Source organism: Taeniopygia guttata, chromosome 14, assembly GCF_048771995.1.
Source record: "Taeniopygia guttata chromosome 14, bTaeGut7.mat, whole genome shotgun sequence".
Lineage (NCBI taxonomy): Eukaryota > Metazoa > Chordata > Aves > Passeriformes > Estrildidae > Taeniopygia > Taeniopygia guttata.
Window position 1 is genome coordinate 6,088,659 of NC_133039.1, and position 16,706 is coordinate 6,105,364.

The 16,706-nt window shown below is 42.8% G+C and overlaps 1 protein-coding gene across 2 annotated transcripts; it reads left to right on the plus strand.

The window, feature by feature from the left end:
* The first annotated feature begins 118 nt into the window (after nt 1-118).
* On the plus strand, nt 119-15,909 carry PRPSAP2 (phosphoribosyl pyrophosphate synthetase associated protein 2). Of its 2 annotated transcripts, none has more exons than XM_030285128.4 (12): nt 119-1,190; nt 3,284-3,403; nt 3,833-3,975; nt 5,080-5,132; nt 5,259-5,325; nt 5,920-6,092; nt 7,005-7,120; nt 10,572-10,627; nt 12,895-13,043; nt 13,540-13,610; nt 14,551-14,697; nt 15,208-15,909. In XM_030285128.4, exons 3-12 carry the CDS (start codon nt 3,857-3,859, stop codon nt 15,364-15,366), a joined length of 1,110 nt encoding a protein of 369 aa, XP_030140988.4. In that variant the 5' UTR covers nt 119-1,190; nt 3,284-3,403; nt 3,833-3,856; the 3' UTR covers nt 15,367-15,909. The 2 variants fall into 2 exon arrangements, with proteins under 2 accessions (XP_030140988.4, XP_004175008.5); XM_004174960.6 differs by having other exon boundaries at nt 123-1,190; nt 3,825-3,975.
* The last annotated feature ends 797 nt before the right edge of the window (nt 15,910-16,706 follow it).

A 16,706-nucleotide genomic window follows, 5' to 3' on the forward strand; every position in this document is an offset into this window, starting at 1 on the left:
ATGTATGTCTGTGTGGGATGACTGTAGCTTCCCCAAAGCAGTTTTGTCATGGATGTCTTGGGACAAAGCTTTTTTTTTTTTTTTTTCTTTTTAAACAGGGCGACTGAAATAAGAGCCTCATTCATTCATTTCAGGTGTCAGATGAATCTTTGTGCAGTTCAACCAGTGCACGTGGCAAGGAAAGTCCTGAGAGGACTCCGGAAAAATCGTGTGTGCTTTTGACAAGGAACTGAGAGGCCACTGATAGTTTCTGTTCTTAATTTACTTTGCAGAAATGCCTCTTTTTCTATAAACACTGCTGATGGCAAAGGCCAGACAGTAGCTCCGTGTCTGGCTAGGATGCAGCCGCCCTTCCACCCCTCTCTGGTGGGGATGCAGATGTGGGAGCTCCAAAATAATGACACCCTGTGGACATCACTGTGTTATTCCACATGGATTTTGCACTGGGGTAATTTTTGGTGGGGCGGCAGCTGAATTGTGGTGTTGGGGTCCCACCCCCCATCATCCCAGCTGGGGACTCAGATGTGTACTTCTCTTTTTCAGCAAAGGACAAGGCTCATGATGGGTCTAGAAAATGTATTTTATAAGGGATGGCTGAGCTGGGTTTGTTTACTCTGGAGGGTGCTCAAAGCCCTTACCATTGTCATCAACTCCCTGAAAGGATGTTGTAGAGAGGAGGGGGCTGGTCTTGGAAATGGCCTTAATCTGACACATGGGAGATTTAAATTAGATATTAGAAAACAATATTTTCATTGTCCATGTGGTCAGGCATTGGAATAGATACCCAGGGAGGCGGTGGAGTCACGCTGCCTGGAGGTGTTGGAAGAGGCACCCGATGTAGTTTCGTGGTGCTGCTGCGCTGACAGTCGGACTGTGGATGATCCTGCGGGTCTCTTCCGACACTGACGAGTCTAAAACCCCAACGCCCGGTGACCCCATCCCGCTGCCCCCGGGCAGCACGGCCCGTGAGGGGGAAGATGGCGCCGGCTCCCCTCACGCGGGGGTTGGGGGGGGCGGCACCGCCTCGGGCCCGCCCCGCCCGCGCGCGCTCCCTCCCTCACGGCCGCCGCCATCTTGCCCGCGGAGCTCCGGAGGGGCTGAGCTCCGCCGCCGCCTCTGCTTCTCCCCCTCCTTCCCCTCCGGCCGCGCCGCTTTCTCTCCTCCCGGGGCCGGCGGGCCGGAGCCGGCAGGTAAGGCCTTCAGCGAGGGGCGCTCCCGCCCGCTCAGCCCAGTTCAGCCGGCTGTGTGAGGGCAGGACGTGCCCATTCCCCACGCGGGGTTCCGACGCCTGAGGAATGGGCTGCGTCGCCCTTCCCTCAGGGGATGGAGACCCTCTCCTGGGCTCCCCTTTTCGGGGTTGCTCGGGCTGTGGGGCTGCCCCACAGGTGAGGGGCTGCGGCGTGCCCGGGCCGCTCTCGGGGAGGAGGGATGGGATGGGATCCACGGGGCCTGTGGAACACACCTGGAGCATCCGAAGCACTGCTAGGGAGATGTGGGCTGGCAGGCTCTGTTCGCCCACACGGATTGGTGAGTGTGGAGGGACGGGAAGATTCCCTGTGGGGAGATTGGTGAGAGGGTGCAGATTCCCTCCATCCCATGGGGTCTGTTCCTTATCCCGTCCAGGTATTCCTGCATCTGTGGCTTTCTGTGTGGACATCATCAGCTGATGGAAGCATAAAGCCATGTGTGCCCAGTAATTGTGCTCATCATGATGTGTATGTGTAATTGTGTGCAGCCCAGACGGAAAGGCAGGTGTTTGTGCTGCAGCCTGTTCTGTGGTGCTTGTGTTCAATCTTGGAAGGTTGGCCCACCTCAAACCAAAGGTTATTGTCCCATGTATCCCTGTGGAGTCATGCCTTTGCACATCTAATAAAGTTTTGTGAGCTTGCTTTTGTCCCAACACCTGTTTGAAGGTTGATATATCCATATTACTCCTGAAATGCAACTTCCCTGCCCACACGTACCATAGCCCACTTGCAGCTGCTGAAGTACATCCACAAGAAAGCCCTTGACCTATAATAACATAAAGAGCAATGTTAACTGTTGCTTGTAAATACATCATCGTATTGTGGTGTAAAGTGCACCCTCAGCAATAGTTGGGAGCCAGCAACTCATCTTTTCAGATCTCTTAATCAGCTCCTCATTTCCCTAATCTATGGAACAAAGAAGACACACAACTGGATAAAAACACGCCTTCTGAACACTCTGTAACTACTTTTAGTAACACAGAAAGTTGCCTCCTCGCTATTCCATCCAGGCACACAAGCAGGGTGCTCTCAGGTGGTGTTCTCAGACCTAAAAGCATTTCAGGTTGTTCACTCTGGTGGAGCTGAGATGGATCTTGAACACCATCATGAATATTTGATAGGTGATGGCCATTAGTTGACAGCTGGGAGTTGCAGGGAGTGAGTGAGCAGCAGAGCAGAGAAACACTAGATAAGAAAAGGTTTTTTTTTTTAGGTATTTCATTTGAGAGGGATGCAGGTCTTGCTTTGGGGATATGGGAGGCCCCTCTGGTTTTAGTGCAGTGAAACATTCAGACTGAATGGGGGCTGAAGCTGTCACTGTTTCTGCTCAGTCTGTGCACAGTTCTGATGATAGGCAGGTTTTTACTCACAGCACCAGCAGATCTGTTGTTAGGAAGTTCCTAACAAGACTTGACTTTGGCTCTTCACAAGAGTGAATCGGGTTCCTCTGACACAGTTAAACTGAGCCAGACTGTCTGGTGGTAAAGGAGGTGTGAAGGAGTTTCATTACAGACCTAGCCAGCTTCTCCTGTAAATACAAAACTCTTCTTTTTCTTTTAGTTGTTGTTTTGGAGTACTTTATAGTTGATACATCATCAGCCTTTTCTAACCAGTTAGATAATTCTGTTTCTCAGCAGGGAGATGTTTACCAGGAAAGAAGTTACTGATTTCACTGTAACTTCTGTTTACTTTGGTTTAAATTATGCCACTCATATTTCATATGTCCAGTCTCCTACATAATGCTGAAATGGAGATGAGGGATTGGATTATTTATGCAGCAGAAGTGAAGTGCAGCAGGATTTTGAGCTGAATGCTGCTTCCATCTATCCAGCACTGCTGGTCAATGGGATCTTTTTTTTCCCCTTTAGACTAAAATTTTATAGTAGAAGTAACCATGAAAATGTAATTTAAAAAGAATAATAAAAACATGATATCCCATCAAATCCTTGGTGAGATTAGTGGTTTGTGCCTTTATTTGAAACAAGAAAACCAAATTATAGTGATCTCCTCCTGATGTTTTTCTCGTGTTTTCACAGGAGAAATATTGCTTTCAAAGAATGACAACAGCTGCTTCACCAAGTGGATTTGCTGTGCAAGAGGTCATTATTTGCAGCTGTCAGCTTCACTGAATTCTTCCTTACATTTCATCCTTATTTGTAAGTTTTTAAGTTACTGCAAAGTAATGGGAAGAGACTCAGCTTTGGAAATAGACTCTTCTGGGCAGGGCCCAGGAGCTCTTTTTGGCTTAATTCTACCCCAGACTGTCTTTGTGATTTTGGAAAAGTCAATCAACTTTGCTCAGTTCTGGAAAATGACCTGGACAAGCTGATGGAATAAAACTATCAGTGTTACTGAATGATAGCCTGAGGAAAACAGTTAAAAAGGAAGAAAAAATCGGTGCTAGAAAGTTGTCTTGGGGGATCTTTGGAGAGCTGTAGGGAAGCTATTAATGTGGGGATAACAGATTTTAAGGAATATCCAGGATTCTGGGAGACTACACTTTCTAAACAGAGAAAATATGTCTTGTTTTTCTTTGTTTTTTAAAAATGAATTTAAATGACCTTTGACCTCTTGCAGTCTTTTAGGAGCGGCAAAACAACTTAGGGTTGATGTTTTGTGTGCCATCAACTGAAATTGGGGCCATCATGAATATCACCAAGGGTGGGCTGGTGCTGTTCTCAGCTAATTCCAATTCCTCATGCATGGAACTGTCCAAGAGGATTGCTGAGTAAGTAAAGTCTGCAGGGAACTTGCATCTTGGGGTTATTCTGATGGGATTTGTTTTACTGCACATTTCACTTCCCTATTTAAGGGAAGTGACATGGGGAAAACTGCCATGATTTGCAAGAATATTGAGTGTGCTCTATTGGAAAATGTATTTCAACAGCTCAATAACAGAGAGAGTAATTTGTATTTAAATTGTTCCGCAGCTGGCTGCAGCATTTTATAGGAAACACGTGGAATAATTAGTGTTTACATCGTGTTAAATCATCATGGCAGAAGTTTTCACTCATTGTAGTGGGGTATTTTTAGGTAGGAAGACTACATCCCTCCTGGTCTCTTTATATTTCGGATGGGAACATTTCTTTAGCTTAAATCCATGAATAGCTGTAGCAGAACTTTTAGGACTTAAAGTACTGTGCTAATTAGGATACATAACATTACTGGGAATATTAGGATGGATTTCTTCCAGAGCCTTATTTACCCAAAGTTAGGTGTGATAGAAGGAGAAAGGGGAGTGCAAAGGAACTCAGGTTATGTGTAGAAAGAGTTTGGGCTGAGTGCAGAGCATACTCTGGTCTCTTTGTAGTGATGAGGTCTAGCTAATGCTGACAAGGAATAAATACAGCAGATATTATTCTTCCATTATCCATAGAATAGTGCTTGCTACTCTTTCGTCTTCACTCTGCGTTGACTTTTTTCTATAGAGAAGAGTGATTTAAAACCAGTATTTTTAAGTATTGTGCACATGTATGTTGCCACGTGTGTGTGTGTATATATATATATATATATATATATATATATATAGCGCAAGAAATAAAAAATCACAAAATGTGTTACATGATTTAGTATTCCAGCTTTTTTTTTTTCCCTGCTGCTTCTTGTGAGCTTGACTGGAAAATAAGTTTAGCATAGTCTGCAGTGCAGTTCTTGGAAATAGTAGGTGCTTTTTAAAGAGATGTTCACTGTAATTACTGGTTTTATGGTTTGGGATTTTCTTTCTTTCCCATGGAATGCAGCCTTTTCAGTAACTGTTGCATTATATGGGATCTACATTTGATTTGCCCTTCCTCTCCCCTTATTGACTTCTACCTTATTTCTGTTCCTGCAGGCGCTTGGGAGTTGAGATGGGGAAGGTTCAGGTTTATCAAGAGCCAAACAGAGGTGAGCATTTAATTAGCAAAACTGGAAATGCACCTGACACTGATTTGAATGTTTTAGTTCCCCTTTTCTTAGGCTCTAAAAAGAGTTTTTCCTCTTGCAAATATGACATATTTCTTTTCTTGGCAGAAACACGAGTGCAGATTCAGGAGTCTGTGAGAGGAAAGGATGTATTTATCATCCAAACAGTTTCAAAGTGAGTAACTGTTTAAAGACCCTGTGCTAGCATTTGATGTGGGCTGTCCATAGCAATGCTTCTGGTTTCCATTTTTAATCACCTTTTGTGTTTGTGATGCAGTGTGATAAACTTATATGAACTAGATAGAGGCTTGTGGAAGGTTTTTGGTATTGGATTTGTTGGGTTTTTTATATGTTCACAAAGACAGCTTTGGCATAAGGTAGCTTCTACAATTTTAATTTTTAGTGACTCTATCAATAAAACCTTCCCCTTGGTCTCTACATTCCTTCCCTAAGTGTATTCTTTTGCTTATGTCAGTCTCTAAATTCTTCTCTTCTCAGCTCCCTGTCTCTAGCACCATCACAAAGTTAAGATGTAGGAGGAACGTTTCCTGGGCAATGTGTCCTGTGATGCAGAAATTCTTTAATTTTATATGAAAATAACTTTACAAATGCTAAGTCTTTTTTTTTTTTAATGGCAGCAGAAATGTAGATGTTTCTTGATGACCAGTTCTCTAAAAATGTGCCCTCTCCATCTCTGCTGGGTGTAAATACTGTGGTGAATAGAGGATTTTTATGCACCAGCTACAGAAGCAGATGTTTCTCATTGCAGGGATGTGAATACCACGATCATGGAGCTCCTGATCATGGTGTATGCATGCAAAACCTCCTGTGCCAAAAGCATTATTGGAGTGATTCCTTACTTCCCCTACAGCAAACAGTGCAAGATGAGGAAAAGGGGCTCCATTGTCTCCAAGTTGCTGGCCTCCATGATGTGCAAAGCTGGTAAGAATGTGGCTGTCCTTAAATCAGAGCAAGGGGGGCTCCTGCTGTCAGCTTCCAGGTTTGGAGAGATCTATACACAAGTTTGGACTCTGTTTAAAAGTAACTGCCAAGCTTTTAATGTGTTTAAAACCTATGTAAAAAGGAGAATGTAATTAGAAATGTTTCCAAATTATGAGTTCATAAAAAACCCAAATTTGTTACAACCATTTTATATTGAGTTGTACTGAGCTGGCAAAATGAATCTGCTGGGCTGAGCTGCTTTGGGACTTCTCATAATACCATCCTTTGCCTTTCTTACAGTCTGGAACAGTTGTGCCTTGTCATTTCTGTCTTGTTTTTTACTTTTTTTTCCTTGTTGGATGAATGCACTTTGTCCTTTACATTTGAGACCATGTGGGAGAATGAGATTATTCATCTTCACAGCCTTCAACACATTTTCTGCTTCTTTCTTTTCACTCCCATCCCTGGGAAAAAGCAGGCAGTTATAACAAACTGTGGGATCTGGGCTGTTACTTTGAGAGAAGTGGATTTTGATGAGGATCTTGGCCCCTTTTTCAGGAGTTCAGAACAAAAGAGCATGCCAGGGTCTTGCTGTGTGACACAGGACAAATTAGTGCTTCCATTTTGTCCCCTGTCCAGTGGAGAAGGATCTTCCTGCCTCAGTGTGGCACTGCAGAGTCAATTATGGGCAGCGTCCTGAGGTTCTTTTCAAAAAGTCACTTTAAAAGCCTCAAAACATGTTAATGCCAGTGTGCGTAAGAGGGACTAAAATTAATTTATTTTTATTTTAGTGTTTTCATGCAGCTTAGAAATTTTCTGGATGGACAAACTGCAGTGAAACAGAAAAATAAAGTGTCTGTTCTCTGTTACTTGTCTTGATGTGCTTCTCTGTGTATCTGTTTTGTTTTAAAGGACTAACTCATCTTATTACTATGGATCTACATCAGAAGGAAATTCAGGGTTTCTTCAATATTCCAGTAGATAACTTGAGAGCATCCCCATTTTTACTCCAGTACATCCAAGAAGAGGTGAGGAAGGCCCGTTATTACAGTTGTTTTTTTATTTTTTTTTTGTCATGTCTCAGGGCATCTGAAACAAATCCCTCTGAAAAGATAAACTCTTCAAACTGAATTTTAGGGGGGGAAGGGTCATGTTGGGGCAGGGAGTGGTGTTGGGAGCTGTTGGTTCTTCTCTTCTCCACATTTAACATTTGCTTTCCTGAAGAGCTGGTGTTTTCTTAGCCATGCAGCAATGCTGTTTTTTCCCTTAGATATATTCCCCTTACAATATTAAAAAAAAAAAAATAGGATTTTCTTGCTCTCAATGTCCTCTTCCTTTTCTGTTTCCAGTTTCCTTGACATTTATAGGATGGGCTGCTTGTGTGGGTATAAATTTAAATCACATAATAAGAAACACTTTGGAAATTGTAAACTATGAGAGAGCCTATTGATTGTGCTCTGAAAGTCAGGCTGGTGGGTGGAAATCTCACTCACTGTTAGTTCAGACTGCATGTCTTGACTTGAGGAGCTTAACTTGGGATGTTCTGTGCCTCCATTTCTCCATCTTATTTTTATAAGGGTTTTGAGAAGTGCTACTGGTAAATTGGCCTGTACAAAATGTGCAAATGGTAATTGTAGGTATAAGATGCACGTTAAGCCTCTGACTAATGGTAATTTGGAATAAAGCAAGTGCTTTCTTCCTGGTGAGAGAAAGGGTTTAGCTCACTCTTGCTTTTGAATCCAAGCTATTTCTTTTTATAAAGATAGGAATGCCTCAATTTAAAAAACAAAACACACCCCACCCCACCCCCTTAAAGAAACCCAAACCAACATGATTGTGTTATGACAGTATTAAAATCTGCTTCAATGCCTCATTATAATTTCATCTGGTAATAGAGTCAAAGAGGATGGCAGAACAAAACTCCAGGCTCTGGCTTTGCCACAGTCATTCATCTTGTGTTTCAGGAAAGAAGTATTGCACATTGTAAGCACTTCCTGACTTAAAAAAAGAACAGACGTAGAAAACCAAATACATAGACACAAGACAAGTTTTGCCTTGATGTGTTGCTTGAAACTGTGGTTTATGGTCAATAACAAGATCATGGTCCTGATTTGATCTTGAAGCACATTGTGATTCCTGAGCTTTTAATGGTTTACACAGAATTTTTGCAGCTTTGAGTCTGACACTGCTGTACAGTCTAAAAAGTAGCCATGTAGAGATCTGAAGAATGTGTAAAGACGTTTTAAAAGATACTTTCAGTTCTTCATCCTTCTGCTCATCCATGAGGGGATTTTCTAAAACCAGAATTAACTGAATGGATCTGATCACATGGGATCTGTACTGGCAAGTACCTTCACCAGCCAGATAATTTATAGTATCTCTGCTTAAAACTTTGCTCCTTTGCTGCTCAGGGGGAATTCAGTATTCATCTCAAGTTCCTCTTGGCCACAACTTACTGGATATCCTGTGCTGGGAATGCCAGGGTTTTCAAAGCTGTGGGAATCATGATGGGATGTACTGAGGGGCACAAAATGGAGTCCAGCTTGATGAGAATGAAAATCACTTTAAAAACATTTCGCTGAAAGTTAGGAGAATGAGGGCTTGTAGTTGTTTCCTGTTGGAAATATATGCCTAGATGTGAAGAGAGTCACTTGCTGTTCTGGCATGAAGCCAGTCCAATCAGTGAAATTCCTGTGATATGAAAATAGTTTGGTGTTTTCCTCTGTGTGCTTGCAAGTGTTGGATACTTCGTGGCTTCTCTTTCCCTTGTGCAGGTGTTAATCCCAGAGTGACACAGCCCTTTGTTACATGGTCATGTTGACACCTCAGAGTCTTTGGGATGACATTTCTGGCTTTCTGACTTCATTTTTGAAGAGCTGAGAACAAATTTGTTAATTTGGCAGAGGAAAAATGAGGCAATGGTGTCTGAACTAGATCAAAGCCTTTGTTATGTCGAGTGACAGGCCCTGCCTTGTCCATACCTTCCATCATGTTAATCTTTGTAGCCTCTTGTATAACTCAGTGTTTGCAGAGGACAGAACATGCTGAATTCCCAGTTTATAGGTGGAGTTACTAACATTGTGGATTATTAACGTTGCCTGAAGTCCTCAGTAAATTTCTTACTTACCGTTGGTTGAGCCCTTGCCCAAATTCAGAACTTATTTTTTCTTCCCCATGACTATTTCAGGTAGTGTTTTGGAAATAATCAGCCAGTGCAGTTCGTATATTGTGAATAAGATTGTGGAAGAACTTACTTTGCCTGTGTTTGCAGAAACCCCAAGTATTCCTGTGCTCTGGAATGAGTATTTGACATCTGACAAGGTGGTGAGCTGCATGACAGGGTGTCATCCCCACAAATCTGTGAATTCCATCCCTAGCAGATCAGTTTGCAGGTACTTAGTGAAGTGTCTTCCATCCCTTAACACTGGGATTCTGAGGACTGGACCTGCTCTGTAGGACTTTGCTTGGCTCAGGACTGTGGTTTTTGGCTGGAAGGACAGACAGGTTCTCTTTAAGCTGCTCTCCATAGAGATGGATCATCCCAGGGCAGCACAGGGAAGGAAAAGGCTGAGTTTGCAAGGAGTGGGGTAAAATGAGATACCAGAGAGAGTGCAGTTGTAGCTGCTGTTGGAAAGAACTGAAAGTGTGAATGCTGGAATGTTTGGAATGTTACAGGTTAGATGAATCTGATGTGGGGTCACTGTTTGCAGGAAAAATGGAGATGAGAATAAGAAACTTTTGAGAGATGGAGACTAAAATGCTCGTTAAATAGGGATCAGGAGTCTGGAGTGAAAAACCAGTGTGAGAATGGGGCAGGGGCAGCAAACTCAGGAGCAGATTGTGCTTGTGAAGCCTGACTGAAGCACCTGTCAGACATCAGAGGGAAACCCAGACTTGCTGGCCTCATCCCTCTGGTGCTGTCAGCGTTTGCAGCAGCATCTCCTGGTGCTGACAGCATGGCAGAGTTTGCAGCACTGTGAGACTTTGCCTACAGGATCAGTGCAGTGGCTGTGGAAGTTTTATCCCTTCTGATGGTCCAGAGAAAGAGTCAGTGTGATGTGATGGAGAGGTGTGACTTTTCTTGGGGTACTGTATAAGACAATAGGAAGTTGTAAAATGCTGGTTTTTAGTGATGAAAGACAATTTAGGTTGAACAGGAAACTTTAATTTTCATGGTTTCCTGTTTCTTTCAGCACTTGTGGGTGTAACCCTGATGTCCAAAGCAGTTACTTTTCTGTTATCTGTACTATAAAATGGGGTTTATAAAAGGTTTGAAGTTAATATCTGAATTTTCTAAATACATGTTTTTACTGAGCTGTCAACCTTGATCATATACCATGGATTCTTGAGGTTGCTTCCTTAGGTAAAATGTTCGATGCTTAAAAAATTCTTCTGGCAAAATAAAGTTCTCTGATTCTTACTGAGTTTAAATTTGTCTAAAGATATGAAGTGGACATTGCTATCTGTTATTTACTACAGATACCAGACTACAGGAATGCTGTAATTGTGGCCAAATCTCCTGCATCTGCAAAGAGGTGGGTAAGATCTGCTCTCTTGCCTTAGAGCAGGAAATCTGTGTCGGGATTTTGTTACTAGGATCAAGTGAAGGAAAATAGGCAACAATTAGAAGATGCAGCCTTCACCCCCCTCCCAGTTCTCCTCTGTCAGCTGTGTAGTTTTTACATCATTGCTGTAATCATAATACATCTAAGAAGAGTAAAAAAAAACATACAAAAGGATGTGGTAAATCAGTGCAGTGCTTATGATTAAGAAGGTTTTTAATCATGTTATCTTTGTGTGCATTGCCATTATAAATCTCCTGCAATAAATGAGGAAGAGTGGATGGAAGTGTAATGCCATTAATCCAGATGAGTTTCTTAACATGGGCATAACTACAAACATGGCTGATCAGATCCTAAACACAGATGGTGAAATTGGGTTTGTTGTTTGAGAAGATTGTGATTGTGAAGTCCTTGGTGGTTGAATGACTGTTCTTAATCCATGAAGCTTTTTAGTTGACTGTTCCTAAACTCTAGAATTACAGTGCTGTCAGCAGGTGCTGTAAGAGCTGGATGGTGGTTTAAGAGATGCTGTCTTTGCTGTGGTGACAAACCAAGAGTTTGTTGAGAAGATATATGGACTTCCATGCCAATAAATTGTGATACTTCGTGTTTTCCTTATTTTCTGTAACAAACCACCTTTTGTCATCTTTTTCTCCAACAGTACTTTTTGTGATTTCTTTTATTTTGGCCAGGTAATTTTACATTTGTTTCTTTTGCATTTCTTTTCCATGGTGTCAGTATTGCCTCTTGGGTGGAGGCAAGTGTTTGTTGCACCATTTTAATGCTGATCCAGTAATTATCAATTGCCAGCAAATAGATGAGTTGCACATCATGCAGTGATTTGTAGATGCGAGGATCCAGAACTGTATTGTTTAGCTTCTGCACGTGTTCCTATGAGTATTTAAGGACAATATGTGAAGAGTTACATTGTATTGGGAGAAGGATTATTGGATGTTTCAGCCTAATTCAGGCTGAAAACAATCTAGGAAAATACTTTTGATGAATGCCTGCTTGTGAAAGAGAACCCTTGTGTGGTGAAGTTCAGAATGTCGCTGTGGTTTCTGACCTCACTGGAAATTAAACATTTTGCTCTTACTTTGAACTTTATTCAGTTTAATACTGCATTTTAAGATAATTAATACAGTTTTATTGATAGGATTATTCCTGTTAAGTCATAGCTCTTAATGTTTGTAATAATAATTACCTGTAATTAACTACTTGCAAAAATATTGCAACTGTAGGATAACCACAGGGTGGAAGATTCTTATTTTTTAATTAACTGAGTATCACAATGGGCAAATCATTCTGTGGACTTTATACTGTTTGGATAGTTAAATAAGGCTTAAGGACAGAGGAGGTGATTCAGGCACTGGTCTAAGGTACTGATGTTAGAGCAGAGTGAATCACTCTGGATGTGCTTGGACCAGAGGAGGCTTGGATGGGTGGCTTAGGCAGGATCCCAAACCCTTGGGTGTGCAAGGTGAGGTGGGATGGGTGTGCTAATTGGTATTTGCTGCTTCCAATATCTGGGATGCAAATTCCTGTTTTCCTGAGTCTCTTGCTTTTCCCACTCCCCCAACTAACCTTACATTTCTTTACAGAAATTTCTAATTTTAGTTGAAGAAATACCGCAGTGTGAAGGAACTTCATGTCAGCTAATTAAAAAATCCAAGCTGTTCAACTCCCAAGTGTGGTTTGTCAGGCAGAATGATCATCGGGATCCCCTTTTCCATAGGCTATCTCAGGTTATGTGTCAGCAGGTCAGGGATATTGTCTTTATTTAGTACTAAATAAATAGGTCAACACTTGTTATCTCTTTTTATATGAGTATTTTTTTTCCTATTAAATGTTGACAATCCAGACATTAGGGTTGCTCTTGATTACTGTTAGATGTGTCCTGCTAAAGCATGGGATCCCAAGGATGCTGAAGGCTGGGAAGTGTTATTTTGGCTGTTAGGCAGAGCAGAAGGGAGTAGTCAGCATTTTGTGACTTGCAGCATTTATTTTGTAGCTTTAAGGCCCATATGGGCACTTTGAAGGTTATTCTGACTTTAACAAACCTGATTAAAAAAAGATACTGAGGGGCAACCAATTTCTTCCATGAACTCTCCTAAAATTTTAGGATCGTTTGACTTCCCTCTGAAACATTAGAAATAAGATGGAACTAGGTTAAGATTGCAGACAGGTGAGTTATTTGAATTGTAACCTTTTCCTGGGTTCTTTTAACCCTTCCCCTGCAGGGCACAGTCGTTTGCTGAGCGCTTGCGGTTGGGAATCGCCGTGATCCACGGGGAAGCTCAGGATGCTGAGTCTGACATGGTGGACGGTCGGCACTCCCCTCCTACAGCCAAATACGTCGCTGCTATCCACCCCAGCCTGGAGATCCCCAGTAAGTAAGTCTGTGGGGGAAAGTGTTACCTGGTGTTCTTGTGGGTTTAGGGATTGGGTTTGGCACAGATGGACTGTCTAAAAGGAGTGGTTCTTCACAGAGGAAAAAAAAAATCTTTTGTAGTGGGGAGAAGATGATTCCTTCTTGCTTGAATGTGGATGTGACCTCCAGCTGCACCAGCAGAACTGCAGGGCACAAACCCAGCGTGGGTGTCAATGGGTCACTGGTTGTGTCTGCAAGCCACTCTGCTTCTGTGCTGAAATTAAGAATTAATTGAATTGGTAAAGAATTGGTATAAATTAATATAGTTAATATTTTAATTAAGCTTAAAAATTGTTTATTGCTGATTTTCATTCAGTAGTGATGTTGAAATAGTTGCTGCTTCATGTCTCTAATAGTGGTGACCCATCAGACTATTCTATAGCTCAAATAAATTATATAAACTTCCTCTTTTCTTTCTCCTTTTTGCCCTCTAAAAACATCTGCCATTAATCAGTGCTGATTCCCAAGGAAAAACCACCTATCACAGTAGTTGGAGATGTAGGAGGAAGAATAGCTATCATTGTGGTAAGTGAGATGCCATCAGTTCTCATAAATGATATTAAACATGTTCAAGTTGCAGAAATCAAGTGGCTGTTCTGTATCAGCCACTAAACTTTGGTTGCTGGTGGACTTCTGATAGGAAGGGGCAGCACTGAGCACTCACAAAGGTGGCTGGGAGCTCTGCAGGGATCCACTCTGGAAGCAGCACTGGGACCTTGTTTCCATGAGCAGAGCAGGTGAAATTCTGTTCAGTGCTTACCTGAAGGGGCTCAGGTGCTGCATGCACACACTGGAGGAGGGGAGAATCACCCTTTTCCTACTGGTGACTTTAGAAATGCCAGTGAAGCTGAGCTGATGGACCTGGACTTGTTGGAACAAGTCTGGAGGAAGCCACCAAGATGCTCAGAGGGGTGGAGCAGCTCTGCTGTGAGGAAAGGCTGAGAGAACTGGGATTGTTCAGCCTGGAAAAGAGAAGGATCTGAGGTGGCCTGATTGTGCCTGTCCAGTACCTGAGGACAGCCTGCAAGAAAGATGGAGAGAGACTATTTATAAGGGCCTGCAGTGACAGCGCAAGGGGGAATGGCTTCAGACTTACAGGGGAGTAGGCTTAGACTGGATATAAGGAAGAAATTTTTCCCTAGGAGGGTAGCTGTGGCTGCCCCGTCCCTGGAAGCATTCAAGGCCAGGCTGTGTGGAACTTCGGTTAGCCAAGTCTAATGGGAGGTGTCCCTGCCCATGGCATGGCTTGGAATGAGATGATCTTTAAGGTCCCTTCCAACCCAGGCCATTCTATCATTCCTTGATGCACTTTTCTCTAAAGCAGAGTTGGTTTGGGTTTGTCAGGAAAATAACAATTTTCTGTAGTTTGGGGTTTGCTACACTGGGTAAAGCTGTGTTGTCAGTCAGATGTGCTGTGTTGTCAGTATGATGCGGTGAACCCTCCGTGACTCTGGGATTTTGGCAGGATGACATCATAGATGATGTTGACAGCTTTCTGGCTGCAGCTGAGACCCTCAAGGAGAGAGGGGCCTACAAGATCTTTGTCATGGCCACCCATGGGCTGCTGTCCTCAGATGCTCCCCGGCTGATCGAGGAGTCTGCCATTGATGAAGTGAGTGTGGAGTCTGAGCTCTGATCAAGTGACCTGGGGCTTTTCTAAGCAAGCCATTTTCTCCTGAATTGATTGTTGACATATGCTGCCATTAAGGATTTAGATGGGAGGTTCCTGGTTCAGGCTTTCTTACTATGGAACTGTGTGCTGGAATATTAGCATCCACATGTCTTTAAACCAGAGCAGTGGGAAATGTGGGAAGTGGTGGGATGCTGGATTGTCAGTATCAGCACACCTTTCTCTTCAGTGGGTGGGATGTTTTTGTACCTCCTCTGGATCTGTGTGGCTGGATGAAAGGAAGGAGGGACAGTGCCATTAGTATCCATGGATACATGGAACCTATGGCAACACATGGCTCTTCCTGAGATTGTGACCCTGACAGTAATGTAAAATGTTGTTTTGTCAGCCAGGGTGGTTTTGTAGGATCTGTAAAACTCCCTCTCACCCTTCCAGTATAAAAGGTGGAAAACAACAGAGCTACGTCTTCCTGACCGTTTCTTCTTCCTGTAGGTCGTTGTTACAAACACAATTCCACATGAAATACAAAAACTTCAGTGCCCTAAAATCAAGACTGTGGATATCAGCATGATCCTGTCAGAAGCCATTCGAAGGATCCACAATGGGGAGTCCATGTCCTACCTTTTCAGGAATATAGGAGTGGATGATTAAAGAAGCTTCTTCCTCTAAAGAAACACCCCGGGCCAAACTGGAATCGAACAGAGAGCGAGCTGTGAAGCATTCTGCTTACCTTAATATTTCCATTGAGCCACTTCTTGTTTTTTCTTGGTTTAAGTATCAAGGTAGAACAGTTTTTAAGACAATATTTTTTCCCCTTTTCAGGGTTTTTTTTTTTTTGTGGGGGGGGGGGGGGGGGATTGGTGGGAATAAACCTTTTACAAAAAACTGTTCTAGTTGCTTTTAGGTTAGTTGCACTATACACGATGGAAAAATCCCACAAAATACTTGAGGCAAGAATTTGGCTTCTAAATTAAGCATTCCTTTTCCAAAGCTGCTTGCTACAAGTGCTTTAAATGATAATAAAATGAAGTGACTGTATAATATTTGCATTTTAAAAGCCAAAAAGGTTGTACTGTTGTATGCAGTTCAGTGATTTTGTAGGAGTGCTTTTATAGAAAAGCATATGGAATATGCACCTGTATTTATTTTCTGCAACAAAGAATAAAGACTTGTTTTGTGTGAGCTTTCTAAAAATGTTCATGTGCTGGTCCTTTGTCTTCTAAACTGGGCGTCCTTAAATATGGCAGGTGGATGTCAGGGAGCAACAGAGACTTGCTCAGACCATGGCACAGATTCCCAGAGCAGCTGTGGCTGCCCCTGGATCCCTGAAAGTGTCCAAGGCCAGCTTGGATGGGGCTTGGAGCCACCTGGGATAGTGGAAGGTGTCCCTGCCCATGGCAAGATTTTGGAATGAGATCATCCTTCCCAACCCAAACCATTTTGTGACTCTGTGATATGGGAATATTGTAGGAGGTGTAGGTTCCAGCTGGTAAAATCCAAACCAGCTCATCACAGGTAAGCTGGGTTTTTTTTTTTGAGGTTTCTTGCCTGCCCTGAATGCATGGATGGGCTGAAAAATACACCATAGTGCAGAGCTGAACTTGTCCAGGTTTGTTTTCCCAACCTTCCTTGGGCAGGTGTGGGTGGAATGGCCGGCTGGCTGCCAGGCAGCAGCTCCCAGTCCCAGAGACTCCCAAGTTCTTCACCTGTTGCAGAGAAAACACTGGTGGAATTGATGAGCATTCAGAGGCTGTTTGGTTTAATCTTTCCATCACGTCCTACAAATGAGTATAAAGCTTTTGGCGTGTTCAGAAGTGAAAATTAACCTTTGTTGACACCATTTCTATGTTGGAGACAAACTTCCAAGGACTTTGGAGGGTTCATTGACTCAAAAGGGTAAAACCAGGTGCTTTCCTTAATGTTAATGGATACACCAGGCTGATTTATTGACACGTGTGGGTACTTTGGATGTGTTAATGCAGGTCAAATTC

Excerpts from the sequence above, each read along its gene's own strand:
- PRPSAP2 (XM_030285128.4), top strand. The coding sequence starts at position 3,857 with ATGTTTTGTGTGCCATCAACTGAAATTGGGGCCATCATGAATATCACC. Across the intron at positions 5,133-5,258 it reads TTATCAAGAGCCAAACAGAG|AAACACGAGTGCAGATTCAG; the intron begins GTGAGCATTTAA and ends TTTTCTTGGCAG. Across the intron at positions 5,326-5,919 it reads ATCATCCAAACAGTTTCAAA|GGATGTGAATACCACGATCA; the intron begins GTGAGTAACTGT and ends TTCTCATTGCAG.